At 35.2% G+C, this 20,396-nt stretch overlaps 1 protein-coding gene and 1 non-coding gene across 2 annotated transcripts in view; one reads left to right on the top strand and one right to left on the bottom strand.

The window, feature by feature from the left end:
* Positions 1-20,396, top strand: part of MTPN (myotrophin) — a 49,893-nt gene that overhangs the window by 10,746 nt on the left and 18,751 nt on the right. The window contains exons 2-3 of the mRNA XM_003261380.4: positions 14,386-14,499; positions 15,324-15,407. Of these exons, the coding sequence (XP_003261428.1) occupies positions 14,386-14,499; positions 15,324-15,407 (198 nt within the window). The remainder of the gene's footprint in view (positions 1-14,385; positions 14,500-15,323; positions 15,408-20,396) is intronic.
* Positions 5,221-5,327, bottom strand: LOC115838080. The gene has a single exon (XR_004033135.1). It is a non-coding gene; the product is annotated as a U6 spliceosomal RNA (small nuclear RNA).

The following is a 20,396-nucleotide window of genomic DNA, read 5'->3' as shown; positions in this document are numbered from 1 at the left end:
TAATGTATTACATGTCTATTAATCAGTCTGATTTGGTTTCTGTTGCTTGAAATTAAGAACCCTATATTAATTTTTACCTGTTTATCTCACCTAATATTCTGTGGGTTTCTTGAAGATAGCAATTATCTTTGTATCCTCAACAGTTATCACATTGCCTGTTATCTGCCATACAGTTTTGTTACATTTGTATTTAATTGGTATTTGCAGAAACTATCCCTTCCTTTGTTGTTTTCAAAGTTGGTTTACCATATACCACTTTGTATGCTAACAGATGTTCTTAGTGTAAATGATGTTCTTTCATTTCCTCTCTTAGAAATAGCTCTAAATTTTCAAGCTCTTTGTTGTTTTAAACCCAATGAACTTTGTCCAACTTTCCACACTGTTGTAGTGACAACAGTTGTATTAGTATAACAGCAACTTCCACTTGTAACCTCTCATGACTATCATTTTAGAATTTCAGTCAAGAATTGTTAACACTGTACAGTCTCACTGAAAGTAAAGATAGTTTTGTGCATGTTTCCTTGTGAAAAATAAGAATCATCAGTACTTTTACCTTGGTATTAAGAAACAAATGTTAAAACCTATACTTAATGCCACATTACTTATAACAATATAAAAGCATATGGACCCTAAAACTAAGTCCTTAGAAGACATTTTTTATTTATTATTTTGAAGTTCTCTATAAGAGATATTACACTTTCATTTTGGATTTCGGTAGACCTTGGTTTGATTCCCAGCCCTGTCCACTTACTCACCTTGACCATGTTATTTAATTTCATCAAACCTCAGTTTTGTATCTGTAAATAGGGGTTGTGATAATAATTCATGTTGTGTACAAGTTTTAAAAGATAATGTAAATGTAAAATTTGCAAAGCAGTGCTTAATACCCTGAAATTCTGTAGTAAGTATTTGCTGTTTGTATAATAATAATAATTGTCTGTATAGATCTAAGAGGAGGTTTAGGGAGGCCAATGCTTAATAGCAAGAGTTGGCAGACATTTTTTGTAAAGGGGCAGCTAGTAAATATTTTAGGCCTTGGCCGTCACACAGTCTCTATCATAACTATTCATCTCTGCTGTTGTGCAAAAGCAGTCATAGATGATACATCAATAAATGAGTCTGTCTGAGTTCCAATAAAACTTTATTTACAAAAACAGCATGCTGGCTTTGACCCATGAGCCGTAGGTTACACACCTCTACATAACATTGAAGTTAGTAAAACTACTTTGTCTAATATAAGTTTCACTTTATTCTCAAGTTTTTGAGATACAAAAAAATTAAAATGTATAATATAAAACTTATTTTGGAGGTCAGCATTTTCAAAAACATTATTCAGAAATCTTTATGATTCAAAGATATTGGACTGGAAAAGCAAGGCATGGAAAGCTGCTTGTGGATAGAGAGAAGAGAGAGGGAGTTTGAATGAAATTCTCTAAAAGAAAATGCATAGAATTTCTATACTAAATTTGAACCTTAGGCAAGAGGCCTAGATTTCTGAAAATGAGGAATCACTACTTGTAATATACAAATAGGAACTAATTTAGATTCTTAAACCGAAAGTAGATTCTGCGAAATCCTTTCAGCTGCATGAGATCATCCTTCACCAAAAACGTTCCAGAATTTTCTTCCCAGCCCTAATGTGAGTCCTGACCCTGGCTTGATTTCCAACTCCAGAAGTGAAAGAGAAGGCTAGTTAGCAGTTTTCACTGGTTCATTCATAATTCATGCAGCAAATACCATTTGAGCACCTACAGTGTCAGCCACTGAGATGAGTTTTCTTTGGTAGGTTTAGTTAAAAGGGTTAGAGAACAAACAGCAAATAAGTTGGTTGTATGAGTTCTGAATACATTATTTCCCTTATTTAATACATGAAATATGGATAACACTTAGAAAGCAGCTATACGGTTTGTTAAGATAAAGTTATATTTGGTTCCTTTCTCCTCTCTTCCCTCCCTCCCCTCCAACTGTGGAGCCGTGAATTAGAATCTTATAAATGAAGCTACTTTTTGATTGTCAGTCTTTTTTCCAAATTGACATATTATGACATAATGTTTTAAATGGATTTTCTTAGTTTTGATAGTCTTTCTTTATATAAACACGTGCTTTGTTATTAAAATTTTAATTTCCCACAAGTAAGCTTTTAAAAAATACTTCAGCATTTTCAATTAGAAAATGTCTAAGTGTAATTAATTGCTTCTAAACCTTCCAAAGAAGAAAAATTGTGTGTATTTAATAAGTAAATCAGCTGAAAACTAAAACTAAAATTTCTATAATTTGAATGACTGAAGTAGTCATTTTTGAAAGAAAAAAAATGCCGAAGTTGAAGTTTCCAAGTAAATGTATAGGTGGGATAAGAATACATAACAAATGTATTGTTATTCATTATTTAAAATGAGTTCATATTTATATCATTGAAAGTTTGATGCATTTGGGAGGATGACATCAGCAAGAGAAAGTTCATTTAGTGTGATGTTAACATTTCAGAAAATATATCAAGTAAGAGCAGGTTGATGTTACACTTTCGTCCTTTCAGACCTTTCTTTCTTTCTATTGTGCCATCTGTCTGTTTTTCTGTATTGTAAAGTTCCAAATAAAGTATTAATGTATTATCACCTTTCTTGTTTGCTTTGCCCCCTCAGTGGTAGAGTTTACATATAAACCCATTGCTGTGTTGTAATTTATAATTGTGGTATTGTTTCACACACTGGTATCAGTCACCAGTACAGTAATAGGTGCTTCATTTTTGCAAAGTTATAACCTAAATAAGGACTTTTAACCTGGGGGATTGGGTAGGGAGGAGGACAGAGAGAGAGTATTAGGAAAGGAGTGACTATATTATAACATTCATCTCAAATGGATCTGTCATTTTTTAAATATTAAACACTGCAGTCTTAAGAATTCTGAATTTCCAGTGGGGAAGGATAATACTTAACTGTAACTGAAATTATTGGGGACATCGACTTAACTATATAGAATTTTGTAAATTTAATACTTTTGCTGCTTTCTACTGTCAAGTGTCCAATATTTAGTTTACATGCTGTGGTACAAAGTGGTGACACATATGCTAATTTAGTCTACTATTTGTTAGGTGGCTTTTGGGACACTGAGCTCTTGTGACAGTACAGTATGTACCTATACCTTGGAACTCAGTGGCAGCAATGTGTACATATCTTACAGATCAAAGAAAGAGTATTATTTGTTTCTTTTCACCTGAAGAAAGGTCTAAAAAACATTCTCTGTAGGAGTCGACCATTTCATTTAGAAATAGCATAAAGAGTACTATTTTATTGTAGTGTTTATTATTCAGATAAACCTAATGCCATGTAGTAGAGGCCTGTAAGAAGTACTAATCCAGTGAATAATCCCCACCAAGCCACACAGTGGAGGAGCATGTAAAAGATTTTGCTGTTGAAGAGAAAATCTGAAACTACTAAAAACATACCCCTTATTTGTTAATATGTTTATGTTTCATATTAAAACCAGTTAGGAGAGTAAGGGAGAAAAAATTGAAAACAGCTGGGAAAAATCTAGTAAACAGTGGCAGTCTTTTAAACCATGTAATTTCATATTAATTTAACCACCTCCAGATTGGTTTTTCACAGATTTGGTTCTGTCCATAAGTAATATTCTTGCTATTAATAGAATACTTTAATATTTTAACGTTTATTTTCAAAATGGTCTGCAATTCTAGTATTGAGTTCTTCTTTGCTCCATCAGTAATTGAGGAGATTTAGTATTGGTTTGGTTGTGTGTATGTGTTTTGTGTGTTATTTTTGTTCATTCATTTTTTTTTCTTATGTTTACTTTGTGCTAATGCTTTTAGTATTAATTTTGCTTTATTGCATTGGGATTAGATAATGGGTTCTGTAAGTATTGAAGTTTTCTTTGTTCTGTTATAATTATATTTTGTTGATATTCAGTGAAATAGTAACGTACAATTTCCATAGAGTACAAAGTTTGATATACATTAACAATATCATTAATTATTAATCATGCCTGCTGTGTCCTTACCTGCCAAAGACTGAGATGATTATGATAGTCTCTCTGTACAGTGCTATTTTTGTCAGTTGTTTTCTTGCTGTTCTTCAGATAATTCATAACTAGCTTTTACATTTTTTCATGTAAAATGAACATCTTTCCCATTTACTTTTTTTACTTTGATTCTACTTTATCATGTACTAATATTACTCTTCCTAGCTTTTTAGATTTATTTGCCTAGTATATTTTTGACCATTAAACAAATTTTTTTCACATTTTCATATTTTGCTTTTAGGTATCTCTCAGTAACAGCTTCTGGTTGGAAATTTGTTTACTTTTATTTTTGTTGTTGTTTAACAAAATTCAAGATTCTTCTTTATCTTTAAATTTGACGTTAAGAGCCTAGCACATTGAACCTGTAATCCCAGCTACTGGGGAGGCTGGGTTGCTTGAGCCCAGGAGTTCAAATCCAGCCTGGACGAGGCAGTGAGATGTTGTCTCAAAAAAAAAAAAGAAAGAAAAAAAAGGTATATATCTCAAACTCTCTCCAAATATCATTGCTATAGGTAGTTTCTCTCTGTAGTCCTCTGGAATTCGGTGTTCTAAGGAAGCCACAAATATGAGACCAGTTTAATTTAATTTTTTTGGTGTTAATGTGATTTTGACTTTTTAATTTTGGGGGTCTTTTTGCTTTATCTAAAGAAATTCTAAAACTGTATTTTTGAGGTGGGGGGAAATCAACTGAATTTTTGTCTGCAGTACAGTGAGTGCTTACAATCTATAGGCTCAGGTCTTTCCTGAGTTCAGAAAACTTCAAAACTTGTTACCGTTCTGGTTATGTATCATTTATAAGTTACAACTTTACACTCCTAATACCAATCACCTTTTTCTTTAAACATTTGTACTACTTTATTACCTCGGTATTCTGGGAAAATTTCTTAAGTTTGTTCTCAAGTCTTTACTTAATTAAGTTTTCTTAATTTGAATAGTGTTTCCCAACTCTACTGACTTCGGTACAAATTTTAATTTTGCAATTGCAGTTTTAATTTCCTTGCTATATGTCACTTTCTCTGCAGCTTCCCTTTCCTATCAGCCTGCACCTCAGTTTGTTTACTTTGTGTGTTTGCCTATTCTCTTCTTAAGACACCCTTACTTATTGAGCCCATGTCTTTTGGATTCCATTTTGATTACTCTGTAGATGTTTTCTAAAGTTGTTTCTTTTTTTTTTTAATTAAAAACCAAAAAAATATGGACTGCTTCATGAATTTGCATGTCACCCTTGCAGAGAGGCTGTACTAATCTTCTGTGTATCATTCTAATTTTAGTATATGTGCTGCCGAGGCGAACACTAAAGTTTCTTATATTAAATCATTTCAGAGGTATGTATTTCCTTAGAGTTTTTTTCTTTATTTTCTTTTTCTACTACATTTTAGAGGAAAGAATTTTCAATATATTTCTTTTGCCATGTGATTAGTTTTTACACACCTATCTCCATATTGGTTTTCTTTGTTACCTATCCTTTAAAGGGGAAATACTATTCAGATTTAGGGTGTGCTAGTGGTTAGGATGTGAGGATTGCCTCTGACCACACTTAAAACCTGCTTATGTACTAGAAGAATCCTAGTGCTGGTGGTTTTGTTCACCTGATCTTTTATATTCTCTATTGCCTAAGGCATAACTTCATTACATTGTTTAAAAAAACATGAAATCATGAAGGCTGGAAAAGAGAATCTTTTTTTTTTTTTTTTTTTTTTTTTTTTTAAAGAAAAAAATGTTAGGCTTAGCCCAAGCTTAATTATCTCTTCATGGTAGCTTGATTAGACCCCTCCCAGGCTGAGCTACATCTCCTTTTCTGTATTCCCAAAACAAACTCATAGCCTGTACTGCAGCTTTAATCACATGATATAATTTAATCACATTATATGAATAGTTTACTTGTTGTCTTGCCTTTTATGGCTACAGATCCCTTGTCGGGAATGACTCCTTTTTCATCACTATCTCAGATGCTTGCCACAGTTCTCAAAACTTCATAAGCTATCAGTAAATGTTTTGTGAATGATTGAGTAACCAAATTGATGTCTTTGGGAAAATATTAGAATAAACCATTTCATAAGCATAAAATACTAGAAGGAAAAAACAACTTGGCATTGTAAAGAGGAAAGTATACTATATAAGTTTGATTTCATTCTATTATTGCAGTAAAGCAGGAGGCAATACACTTAGTTTATCTTGATCTTAAAAAAACAGATGTTCCATTAAAAAAACAAGCAGATGTTCCTCCTGAATAATACTGACAAACTAGAAAAATCTTCCCTTGCTTGTAGTACTGTTAAAAAAGCAAATAACTCAGTGGGGATAGCCAGGTGGCATATATTAAAAACTCCAGGGATATTTCCTATACAGCCAATAACATTGCTCTCAGAAATTAGATCTAAGACATGGTCTATTTAATATTTAATTTCTCTTCTCTGGATGAAAAATAGTTGATGGCACACTCACCAAATTTTCATGAGAATAATATCATCAGGTAGAATCAGTGAATTTCACCATTTATTTTCTTCAGAGTCAGCTTAATCTAATTCTATACTTTACACTCTAACGTCTTGACCCACCCGTGTATAGGTTTCAGTAACAAAGCCAGGCATAGGCAATGATTGTTAGCGTTTACACAAAGTACATAATCAACCCATAAGTACTTTTCCGCCAATCTCCAAGGCAAAGGGTATCTGTGACCCAATTTTAGTGACATTGTAGTACAGAATAATGTGTGCTTAGGAATCAATGAAATAATGTAACTGTTACGTTCTATAAAATAAGAATTTTAGTGTTACCGGGTATTTGATATTTATTGCATGTCTAGAATTAGAATAAGTAAACTATGGTATATCCACTTGATAGGATATATGTATCTTTCAAGAATGATTTCTCATGTGAGAGAATACATAGTGTGATTACAACTTTTTAAAGCAATTATTTTCATAGAAAAGGATTAAACAGAATTATAGCAGAGTGGTAACAATGGTTGTATTTTGGATGGTAGGCCTTGCTAAAATATTTTTTAATTTCCAGATTTTATTTTATAAGTATGTATGTGGTGGCAGTGGGGTGGTTTATAACACTTATCAGGGGATCAGTTAGAAATCATGCTATACTGATTTCCTTTCTTTGAAGTTTCTACACTGTTATAATCTGAAATACTTTACTGAAATTTGAATGTTTGAAAGATATCCTTGAGGGAATGATGGAGAAGGATGATTGGATGAAAGTGTCATGAACTAGATTAGGGATCAGCAAATGATAGGTCTCTCTGACCCATTAGTGACTCAAATTCAGGATAATAGCAAACCAATGAAAATATTTAGTTGTAGTTACAGTGTGTTGTGACTGCTAAACACAAGTAATAACCTAATGTAAAATTGCTTGTGCCATGTGTCTGCAAGGGATAGAACCATAACTAGTAAACAGTGAATTTTCCAGTACTGAGAGCAGGAATGGACTGATCAGCAAGGTTCTGAATTGCCTTTCATTAGAGGTACTCAGTTATAGGTTGGGCAGACACAAGCAAGGATTAAAACACAGAATGGGCAGCTGAATTAGATGACATTCAGAGCCCCTTCCAACACTGAGATTGTATAACTTTCAGAGACCTACCACTTTGTGAAGTAGTAGCTGTTTGGTAGGCAACAGGTTGCACTGTGACAAAGCTGTTATAAGTGACTGTAGGAACTATTAAAATAAGACTGCTATGCACAAGTCACCCACAGACATTGTAGGCAGTATATAAACAAGTAAGACGTTGTTCTTTCATTGTCCTTTCTTTAATGAAGTTTTTATTAAAGTATATAAATAACATACCTGATCGAATAGAGGTAAATGTAATGAAAGACATAAACAAGAACTATGAGGATTAAAGGAAGGGAATTATATATCAAGAATATCAGGAAAATACCAGTAATATTTAATTTTTTTAGGTTGAAAAACCTGTCCAGTGCCCAGTCCTAAAATGCCACGTATTTTAGTCCGTTTAGGGTTGCTACAAAGGAATATCTGAGGCTGAGTACTTTATAAAGAACAAGGTTTATTTGGTTCATGATTCTGTTGTCTAGGAAAGTTTAAGATTGGGCACCTGCATCTGTGAAGGGTCACAGGCTGCCTCCACTCATGGCAGAAAGTGAAGGGGAGCCAGGTGTAGAGACATCACATGGTGAGAGGAAGCAAGGGAGAGAGGAGGTGCCAGGCTCTTATTAACACCAGCTCTCACAAGAACTAATGGGATAAGAACTCACTTATCCCACACCCAGTGAGAACATTAATCTGTTCATGAGAGATCCTGCTCCCATGACCCAAACACCTCTCTTTAGGCCCCCACCTCTGATATTGGGATCAAATTTCAACATGAGATTTTCCTGGACACACATCAAAATTATAGCACTATGCTTTGGCATTGGAATAAATGATATAATAATTAGGTTCTCCTCTGACGTGGAACTCACCAACTGATTGATGTAAACTGGTCATGCATTGTCACTTTTTGTTTTTTTTCTTTCCAATTTTTTAACACTAAGAAGAATTGAGGTTAGGACCAAGAAAGACTCAGAGAAGCTAATCTCGGGTTGTCAGAATGTAATCTTAAGGCCTTTCTTGGGTTCCATTTGGTTTAGAATTTCACGTAGACTTTCTCCTTTCCACTGTAATCTAAATCCTCATCTTACTCTTAGAAGCACCAGAAGTCAACCCATCCTAAAGCATGTTATGGTTTCTATGGTGGTTCCAGATAGAGTGTATGTATTTAATTTAAACTACTCACCAGAATATACTATGAAGTAGTAGTGTTTCATATGTGTATTATGTATATACATTATATATGTTAGTTAGATTACATATATGGAATACCATATTTAAAGAAAATAATAGCTTCAAAACAACTTAGTATTTTTTTAATATAACACAATCTAGGTTGTGAATTTAATAACTGACAGACTTCATGTTGCAATGAAAAGAAAGAGTTTTAAGAGTAAAGGGAAGCTTTGTATTTGCAACATGGAGACCCTTGACCTCAGCAAAATGGTTATGGTAATTGTGTTGAAGGTGGAAGCCAAACTAGAGTGGACGGTGAAACACTGGAGATAGCAAATATAGACAATCCTTTTGTAAAGTTTAGCCCTGGAAGGGAGGAAAGAGAACAGTAACTGAAGGGCAGATGTCAAGTCCAACAAGAGGTTGCTGCTGTTTGCTTTTTTAGTGGAAGAGCTGTGAATGGCACATGCTGGTGAGAAGGAGCCAGTAAAATAGGAGAGGTTGAAAACACTGTCAAGAAAAGAAATAAACATGAAGTTTTCCCTAAATAAAGGAAGAAGGGACGATATACAGAACATAGGTGAGGGATGGCTTTTGATAGGATGAGAGGATGAGTAGTTCCAAGAAGGTGTGATAGAAGGTCCTGAGGGAGATCATGTCTGTAGGCAGTCTTCTGTATAAAGGATATGGGCTCATCTGCTGAGAATGAAGGGGAAGGAGGAGACAGAAAAGTCTAAGGTCTATAATAAGTAGAAGAGGTTTAAAATAGTATCTGTGGAAAGTGGAAGAGCCAGAGGAAAAGGAAAACATGGTAACGTTTCCATGTGAGCTAAGGAACATGTTAGGATTGTGTATCTCTCTTCTCTATCCCCAGAATTTGGGAAAGAAAATTAGGGTTTCATTTTTCTCTGTAGCCGGTAATGTTTTATGAAGTTAGAATGAAGATTACAGAATAGGTATCTTTATCTCTGCTGATGTCACTAAGGCCTAGAGTATAGGCTGGAGGCAGTGAAGAAAGGAACTATATAGAGCACTATCTTCCTTTCCTATTTCATCACCACTGTTGGACCTACCACCCATCAAGACTGCTGAAAACCTGGTGAAATTGTCATTCAGCACCCCCTAACCACAGGATCTACAGATAAAGACAGCTTTAATTCTTCCTTTTCGAAATGGATGCCTTTTATTTCTTTTCATGCCTGTTTGTACTGATTAGAACCGCTAGTGCAACATTGAAGTGGTAAGAACAGACATCCTTGTTTTGTTCCTGATCTTAGGAGGAAAGCGTTCAGTCTTTGACCAATTAGGTATGATCTTAAATGTAGGTTTTTTGTAGGCCAAGGAAGTTTCCTTCTTATCCTAGTTTGCTAAATTCTGATCACAAATGCGTATTGGGTTTTTTTTTTATAATCCATTGAGATGATCAATCATACGGCTTTCTCTGTTTGTTAAAATGGTAAATTATATTCATTGACTTTTCGAATATTAAATCAACCTTATTCCTGGGATAGACCCCACTGGGTCATGGTGTATTATCCTTTTTACATAGTGTTGGATTACGTTTGCTAAAATTTTGTGTAAAATTTTTCCATCACTTTTCATGAAGAATATTGGCATACAGTATTTTCTTATAACATCTTTGTCTTGTTTTAGAATCAAAGTAATGCTGAACTCATAGAATGAGTTGAGATAACATCCCATCTCTTCCATTTTCGGGAAGAGTGGGTAGAATTGGTATTATTTCTTCCCTTAAATGTCTGGTAGAATTTACAGTGGTGCCATCTGGAATCTGAAGGTTTCTTTGTGGGGAGGTAATCTGTTGTCCGATATTGGCACCTTGTGTCTTCACTCTTTTACTGATGACGTTTGCTAGAGGCTTATCAGTTTGTATTGATCTTGAAGAATCAGCTTTTGATTCCTCTCATTTTTCTATTTTCTGTGTCTTTGATTTTTACCCTGATCTTTATTCTTTTCTCTTGCTTATTTTGGATTTAATTTTTTTCTAGTTTCTTATGATGGAAATACAAAGATTATTCATTTGAAATCTTTCTATTTTTCCAGTACAGGCATTTAGTGCTATAAATTTCTCTATAAGTACTGCTTTGCTAAGGCCCTGCTGACAAGGATTTTTTTCTGTCAGTCACACAAAGCCTTTTCAGACTCATCGTCTTTTTGTCTGCTAAAATAAGAATTGTAATGTAAATGTCTGAAGGGATAAAGGAGAAAGTTTAAACTCACAACTCCATTTCATAGGCATTTTGCACTCGTATTAAGAGTGCAAGGGAGGATATAACATTTTTTATTTTTTGAGACGGAGTCTCGCTCTGTCGCCCAGGCTGGAGTGCAGTGGCACAATCTCGGCTCACTGCAAGCTCTGCCTCCCGGGTTCACGCCATTCTTCTGCCTCAGCCTCCCAAGTAGCTGGGACTATAGGTGCCCGCCACCACGCCTGGCTAATTTTTTGTGTTTTTTATTTGAGACGGGGTTTCACCATGTTAGCAAGGGTGGTCTCAGTCTCCTGACCTTGTGATCCTCCTGCCTCGGCCTCCCAAAGTGCTGGGATTACAGGCGTGAGCCACCGTGCCCAGCCCTGAAGGATGTAACATTTTTGATTCACGGAAGTATCTTTGACAAAGATCTTATTGATGATTTATTGCACTTACTTATTTGCTTTGCCTCACTCTAAAGACTCGTCCAGTTAATCCTGTCCAGCTAATATTAATAGAAAGGAAATGTTAATAATGGGAGGAAAACTAATTTTATCCGAATTGTTAAGCATTCTTTGCCTCAACAACATTTTTGTAGTTGTGAATAAAGACTAAGGTGGTATGCCAGTTCGCCCTTACTATTTAAATTTGATTTTGAATATAAAGCATGTTACAATAAATGTCTTTAATTATTCATATTTCAACCATTATGCAGAAACCTGCCTTAATCCTGTTTTGAATAATCTTTTGTCTAGCATAAGCCAGTACCAGGAATCCACAAAAATAATAGTGAACCTTTATTAAATATAATAGCCTTCATTAAACATTTATTAAACGATGTGTCAGGCACTATGCTAATGGGTTATGTCTTCCAGTGAAACACTGAAACCCTGTGAAGTGTAGGCATTTCTATTCCCATTTTACAGATAAGGAAACTAAAATTTAGAAAGTACCTGGTCTCTGGTCCCACAACTAAGTGGTAGAGTTGGAGTGCTAACCTGGTCTCCAGTGATTTTAGGCACATTATACATCCTTATGTATACATTATATGTATACATTATATTACATATATAATTATACATTCCTTCTATATCCTTCTGATTTACAGGAGGCCCTGTTGTGATGCATGTATCACATATTGACTTAAGTAAACAATCCATTAGAAATTATTGCTTTGAATTATTGAAGTAGTCTTAACTTAGAAAGATTGTTTTATCATGTAATATTTCAGAGTAGGAAAATGCTTTCTGATGAAACTCTTGATCCTCCAAAAAAATATATATTTGAAATACACATATGGGCTGGAATTTGGAAACACTCTATAATTTAGTTCCCTTAATGCTTCACTGACACCACTGGTTGCTATGGTAGACAGTTGATATCACCCTTCTCTCAGAATGCTTAAAAATAAGTAAATTCATATTTGAGTATACCTATTATGTACGTAGATAATATAGATAATAGCTAACCATATTTCTACTAATATTAGCTAGTGTGATAAAATTTAAGTGCCTGACATGGACCGTGTAGTTTAACCCCCACAACTCCATGAGCCGTAGGTACTGTCATCTCTACACACAGAAAGTAAGTAACTTGCCCAAGGTCTAACGGTGATGGAGCTCCTGTTCTTAACTCCCACATCATACTGTAGGAAAATATAAAGAAGAAAACATATAATTTCTACTCTCAAGGAATTTGCATTCTGTTGGGAAAGAAGGCATACACAAAGTTGTAAGGGTACCATATATTTAAATACTAACTGATTCCTGTGAGTTTTACAAGAAAGAGAGCTTACCATTATGGAAAATTTCATAGACAAAGTAAATCTTAAATTTGATTGAGGCTTGTAGGACCTGTAGTATTTAAATTAATGGAAAGGAAGAAGGGAGCAGGCATAAGCGACAAAGGGGAAAGGGAGTTTGGAGGAGTTTGGAGTATGTGTGTTTGAAAGAATGGTTTATAGTGGCTGTAAAATGATAGGGCTCTGAACATCTTGATTCAGGGTATGGCTTGACGAGTTGACCAAACTATGCTAAGTGAATAATATAGTTGTTGAGAAAATAAACTTCGTTTGTCTGAGTCAGGGTCTCACTCCTATCACCCAGGCTGGGGTGTAGTGGCGGGGTCATGGCTCACTGCAGCCTCAACTTCCTGGGCTCAGGTGGTCCTCCCACCTCACCTCCCAAGTAGCTGGACCATAGGAGCATGCCATCACGCCTGGCTAATTTTATACTTTTAGTAGAGATGGGGTTTTGCATGTTTCCCAGGCTGGTCTTGAACTCCTAGGCTCAAGTGATGTACCAGTCTTGGCCTCCCAAAGTGCTGGGATTACAGGTGTGAGCCACCACACCCGGCTGAGAGAATATAGGATATTTTGCTCCTCAGTAAAATCTGAACTCTCCTAAGAGGGAAGGGGCAAATACCAAATTAGAAACAGCATGTTGGTACAGAAAGAGAATGGGTTTAAATCTCTGCTCTGTTACTAACTGAACCACAGTAAAAAGTTACTTAACCTCTTTCAGCTTTAGAGTTTTCTTATATTAGATGGAGGTTTTCTCTTCTTGGGGTAGTTTGAAGATTAGAAGTAATGGGTGTATCACAGTGCCAGATGTATTGCAGCTGGTCCATAGAGAAGGTAGTCATCATTTTTAGTCTCTGTTAATCTTCAGTGAATGAAAATGACTTTTTTAGACTTAAGTTCATTTTTCTGGCACTATACCTGCATTCATCACCAGGATTGTCATGTTCTTCTGAAAGCCCTGAGTTTCTTTTTTTGTAGCACTTGTATTTTGAAATTATATGTTTAATTGTGTGATTATTAATATCTGCCCCCCAACCCCAGATGGTAAGCTTCATACAGTCAGGAGTCATGTCTGATTTTGCTGACCACTGTCTTCCTACTGTCTAGCACAGTGCCTGCCACACAGTTGGGCTCTACTGAATGTTAAATGAAATGAGTTCATAATACCTAATACTGAAATTACATTGTGATATTGATGGCTGCCTACATCAAAGTGGGAATACTTCCTTTGAAGAATTAAAATACATGTAATATGAACTGTGTAAAATCTCAGTGCTTGAACTCACTGGTCTTTTGTGATCACATATTGACATTATGCTGATTGAACTCCTTAGAAATGGAGGACAGTAATGTATTTCGTTACATTTATCATTATTGTATATTGTTTTCAGCTTAACTAATTGGCTTGAATTTCCATCATACTGTATGTTAACTCTTGTGCGGAATTTCATTTCAAGTTTTTGGTTATTTTATTTTGCAAGAAATGTTAATTGTTTCATGAAACTCTTACGGCTTTAAGAAAGTAAAAATATCAGGTGCCTCATTTCACTTCTTCAGTCTTCCATTCATATAAATATTGTTTTCATTTGCTTTTCTTACAAGGGAGAAGATGTCAACCGGACACTAGAAGGTGGAAGGAAGCCTCTTCATTATGCAGCCGATTGTGGGCAGCTTGAAATCCTGGAATTTCTGCTGCTGAAAGGAGCAGATATTAATGTACGTAGAGGACGTGATCATTCTTGAAAAAATTTTCTGTTAATATGCTATGGGTAATTGTTTTCTGTAGATTATAAAATAGCTATTTGTAGAAACTTCATTCTAAATAAGAATACAGTCAAATTATGCCAAATTGCCTATAACTTAGAAATACAGCAGTGGGATTTTTAAAAATAAGCCAAAAAAGCTGACTTTTTTCAGCTGACAAAAATCAAAGGTTAGGATGTTTCCCCTGTGGCTGTTACTTTTCAAGTTCTAAAGCTTGGGGAGTTAGCACTATCTGTGGGTAACAAATGGCTATGATGTAATACAGCATAGGACTCTGCAGTCATAGGCTAAATCTAAACTGGATTATTGGACAAAGGTGAATGGGCAAGTGGTCAGATAAGCGCAGTCATCTCCCAACTTTAGCCTTTTGTAGCTTCTGTATTTCAAGGGATGCCATGCTATCCGGCCCTTTTACCTCCTCTTTGGCTGTGTTTTACCCCTGTCTTCCCTTACTGGACCACACTGGCATTTCTACAGTTGTGGGGAATCAAGGCTTAGAGAGGCTAAATAATAGTACCACAGTAAGTGGCAGAGCCAAGATTTGAGCCGAGGTCAAAGCCCTGCTCCCTGTGCTCTACTACTCTGACTCCTAAGGAAAGACATTGCTCGTGGGCTTGGGTCTCTGGTAGCTCTAAGAGACTAGACACTTGACTCTGTGGATTTATTTATTTTATAGAAAGGCAAATAGGTAAATCTAGTAAGAGTTTTCTAGTTAAAACTAGAAAGTAGGAAGAAAGGAAAAACAGATAAGGTTATCTCTGTTTATTATTTCATAGGCTCCAGATAAACATCATATTACTCCTCTTCTGTCTGCTGTCTATGAGGGTCATGTTTCCTGTGTGAAATTGCTTCTGTCAAAGGTGAGGTCAATTGCTAATAGTATTGCTTTTTCTATTACTGTGTTTAAGCCAAGTATTTGATTGTTAATTTATTTGAATTTTGTGTGGCAGCAGGGACAGAAAACTGGAAGCAATATACAAAATTGAGGTGTAGTGTTACTCAAAATAGCTGGCCCATAAACTGTTACCAGTTTGTGGTAGGTAAGGAGCTTGGGTGAATATAAATCAGCAGTCTTCTTTGTCAAGAAGATATTTTACACACATACACACACACACACACACACACACACACACACACACCAGCTTGAAATAACCATTGTACTTGATGATATAGAAGAATGTCATTTTGGACAGTAACACTTTGTGGACTGGCACCAAGTTCATACACCATGCTTTGAGTAGCACTGGTTTGAAATGTATGTTTCATTTTCTGGAATACATACCGAGCAAAATGGTTAGAGGTAGTTTGCTGTAAGTAAGGACTCTCCAAGTTATTTGTTTTCTTGATATGCTTGAGATAGTGGTAAATTTGGAGTTTTCCTACGTTTTTTGTCTTTGCTATTATAAGCCCTTAGATGGAGTTCAAAATCCAGACTCAGAAATTAACCATTTAGTTGCAGCCATTCTAGCTGTATTAGATGGATCCTACAGATGTTGGAAAGCAAGAAAACTTCAGAAAAATTACCAGTTACAGTATTATCACTAGTATTTAATCCCAGCCTTGTCATTTTATGACCATACTCTGGAAAGTGTTGTTTATAATATTTCATTTGGGATCTTAAGCCCCGCTAAAAGAAGCAAGAGAAAAACAGAAATGAGTAGATGTATATAAAGCATTTTGCCACAGTGCCTGATACATAGTAAGCACTCAATAAGTAGTAGCTTTTATTATAACTAAGGCCGAAGAGGATTTTATGCTTTGTAGTGTCAGCTTCAATAAGATATGAAGAAAATTGGGAAAGAAGATAGCACATTTATCTCTTAACACTTTATTGACAACTTTGTAAAGATTGGTTCTAAAAGCAGTTCATTTGGGTCCTCTAAATAGAACTAGGGTTTTTTCTACCCATAGCTTCATGTTAACCACAATTACTGGATTTCTTTAAATTTGTTTGTTGTTGTTTGGGTTTGGGTTATATATCAAGAGCAATTTTTATACCTTACTGATATGAATGATGCATTTGTCCAAAAGCCAAAATAAATGGAAATATTACTCTTTGCCGCTAGTGGATCCAGCATCTGTGATAGGGTGTGCTCACAAAGATTTCCAGTCACTGGCTTTCTCTTTACTGTTCATCCCTCCCCAAGATCCGCGAAAGGATTACAAAGTACCTTTGAAAACTGCTAGATAATTTCATCCCTGGGAAATATTTTTGCTTACTGTATCAAAAACAGATTTGCTGTTTATGAAAGATTTATATAATTTCAATATTGTATTAGTTAGGACTGTCTTGCAAGTAACTGAACCCACCTCAGACAGGCTTAAACAGTAAAGAGATCTTATTAATTTATATAACTGTACAGTTGAGGCACAGCTTGACCCTGGATTTAAGACACATGACCATGATCTGATTTTTTTATTTTTATTTTTGGCCTGTCTCAGGTCTCTTCCTCAGCATTGGCTTTATTTCCATGGCTTCAGCCTATCTGCTAGCTCTCAAAAGAAATGGAGGACTCCCTCCTTACCCTTCTTTCCCTCTTTTTCCCTGACCTTTTTTTACCCAGCCAAGGGTTTTGTTCTCTGAAAATAAAAACCTCCATGGGATCGTTTTTTGCTTAGGTCCCTGGTCATTTACTAAATGAGCTGCCCTAAATGTACTCTTTCCTTCTAACCATATCTCAAACTGTAGATCAGAACAATTTTTCTTTGTGTTAGACCTCTCTGTCCTCCTAGGAAAAACAAAACAGGATATAATTTTTATGCTATAAAGAACCCAAACCATTGTTCTGTATTCCTTATTCCCAAAACATGAGGCTTCAGGTCATTGAGACCTTGTGGTTGTAAGTTTCCATTGTTAGAGTTGAAAACATTAAATGAGTTCCTGGAAAGTTGGCTTGATTTGCATGTACATTAAGCCCTAAGATGTCATCCCAGAAGGTTCTGTGTGTGTGTACTGTGTTGCTAAATTATTGATTGTGAATTGTCTTACTTTTAACTAGTTTTTTTCTTTTGCTTATGCCCATTTTGTTCTTTTGTGTCTGAACTTTGACTTTTTTTAGCCAAATAAGTGACATTTGGAGATAGCTATGTTGGTAGCAGACCATTTGTAACCATGTAGAGCTGTTGTTTTATATGAAAGAGATTTTCTTCTTTTTGAAATCAGCATAGTACATTTTAGTTCTGCTTTTTCAAAATTAATTACTTTGATTTTATTATTGCATAAGCTTCTTTAATGGATACCCTGTAGTTTTGTTAGGCAGATTTTTTTTTGAAAATTGATTATATTCTTTCAAAAATTCTTAGTTGCTAAAATAGAGCCATTCCAGTGCATCTTTTGAAAGTTATAATCAGTGTTTATATTAAGTCTAATTTGTTCTGCCTTTTATCAAAAGTAGAATTCTTATGGATTATTATGAATTCACTTGAAAAGACTTGGTTTAAGAACTTTCCAGATTCATTGACATTTCCAATACATTATCCAGTTGATTTATCCTTAGCATAGGAATAAAGGCAAAATAATAAACAGGGATTTAGAAACTCAGTATTATCACAACTAATAGGGGAGAAATCAGAAAAACAAACATGATTGCTAGAATATTTGAAATCAAACTTTATATGATATGCTGTATCATTTATAATTTATTATAAACCCAAATACTTAGGTATTATTATCTCTTTTAGGGATAAGGAAACCATTTATCTCAGGGCGGTCTTAACTGCTTGAAAGTCAAATACAATGTAATGGAATCAAGATTTGTTCCAAGATATAGGATTCAGCAGCCTGTGTTCTTACTATTACTTGAAATTGCCTTTCAGAATTACTGTCAGGACAGTTAATGAGAAATGGAACATGTACATATCTGCAGGTAAAAAGACTTGTGGCCTCATTTTTAATTGGCAAGCTGGTAAATGAGAAAACTGTAGAGATTGACAGATGGGAGGCTTCCATTTCAAAGGTTAGGTCTGAGCACATTCTGTGGTATTCCCTTTTTGGCCCCAATGACAGAAAAGATGTTTTTAAAGTGAGGTGATCAGTATCTGCTTTGGACCAGAAGAATTGGATCCATCAAACAAGAAATTATAAAGAAACCTTGAAAGACAGAAAACAGGCAGGGTAGGGCCAAAGAAGAAATTCCCAAATATGAGCAAGAGAGTATTGTTGCAAAAGGTAAGAGCTGATCCAAGGCCACGCCCAGAGGTGCCCAGTATCCCCAAGCAACAAATGGAGTGATAAGTTGGATGCATTTCAGGAAGAAGCATATTAAACCCAAAAGGAAAGACTGAGATGCTAGAAGGGGAACGATAAGCAAGAAGTTAGTATGAATTAGTATGTGAATAACTCTAAACAATTATTTAACACTGACGTTTTTAAAAAATAAGCTAGAACCAAATAAGGTAAATAATATGAGATGATCAAAGCTTCTGGTATTTTCACCAAATCCAGAGTACCTGAAAAACATGGTAAAACTAGCAAGAAGAAACAAGGGAAAGGAGGCAGATAATTAATGCAGGCTCAAGAAGCATCCTCGAAGAGGTAGCAGCAGCAGAGGAGTAAGAGTGTGAAGAAGCTGATGTGAGTGTATGAAACAGACACTCATAATAGAAAAGTGGCAACTGACCAGTACAGCAGTCTGTGGAGAGGCCAAGCCCAATGCCTGTTTTTATCAAAGCAATAATAGGCAGCCTGTATAATCATGTGTCATTTAGAATTATAATTATCTCAGTGAAATAAGGTTCCTCTTTATTTGCCCTAAAAAATCTTAACCAGGAAATTTTTGGAATGAAAAGGATACTTAAAAGGTGGTATTAAAAAGTCCTTCAGTTCAAAAGTTGGCAAACTTTTTCCTAGTCATACCCGTTTTGCAAAGGTATGCCTTTGCAAACTACATGGTCACTGATGTAACATTGCCACAGACAATACATAAACGGATGGGCATGGCTGCATCCCAGTAAAACTTCATATACAAAAACAAATATCCAGGCCATAGTTTGCCAACCCCTGCTCTAGCTCATAAATAGTTTGGAATTTATAAGGCACATTGTTTTAAAACCCTAACCCTCAATGGTAAGATGATGCTTCCTAAGTGCTACAAGGTGAGTGTGTATCCTTCTGGATGCTTTTATTAGAGTATGCTAGCACTTATTTTTGAAAAGATTTTTTAATGTAGCCAGACAAGAGTTTATAGGACACTTACCTGGGATTTTCACTGCTCATTACTAAACTGGTCTTTCTGATTAAAATCTTAAACACTTGAATAATAGCAAGCTTGCACAAACACATTAGAAGAGGGCTAAACATGAAATCATATTCTTGAATAGTATTAACTGATGGACTTTCCTAAGTTCAGAGTTCATTTACAGTAGTCCCCCTTTTCTGCAGTTACCCGTGGTCATGGTGAGTACGTTACTAAGACACTTTGTAAGAGAGACACCACATTCCCATAACTTGTATTACAGTTAACTTTTATTAACATGTTATAATTGTTCTATTTTATTATTATTGTTATTTCTTACTGTGCCTAATTGACAAATTAAACTTTATCATAGGTATGTATGTATAGGAAAAAACATAGTGCAGTCATGTGCCATATGACGTTTCAGTCAACAGTGTGCTTATGGAGATGCTGATGTAAACAAACCTTCCTCACTGCTGGTCATACATGATACTTGGTAATGACTGTGTTATATGTTTATGTATTTACTATAGTATGCTTTTTATTATTATTTTAGACTAGAGTTTCTTCTACTTATTAAAAAAAAAAGTTAATGTAAAAGAACCTCAGGCATGTCCTTCAGGAGGTATTCTAGAAAAAGGCATTTTTATCATAGGAGTTGACAGCTCCATGTAT

The sequence above is a fragment of the Nomascus leucogenys genome, chromosome 13, assembly GCF_006542625.1.
Source record: "Nomascus leucogenys isolate Asia chromosome 13, Asia_NLE_v1, whole genome shotgun sequence".
NCBI classification, from domain to species: domain Eukaryota; kingdom Metazoa; phylum Chordata; class Mammalia; order Primates; family Hylobatidae; genus Nomascus; species Nomascus leucogenys.
This window is presented reverse-complemented; position numbering and strand designations above follow the sequence as displayed.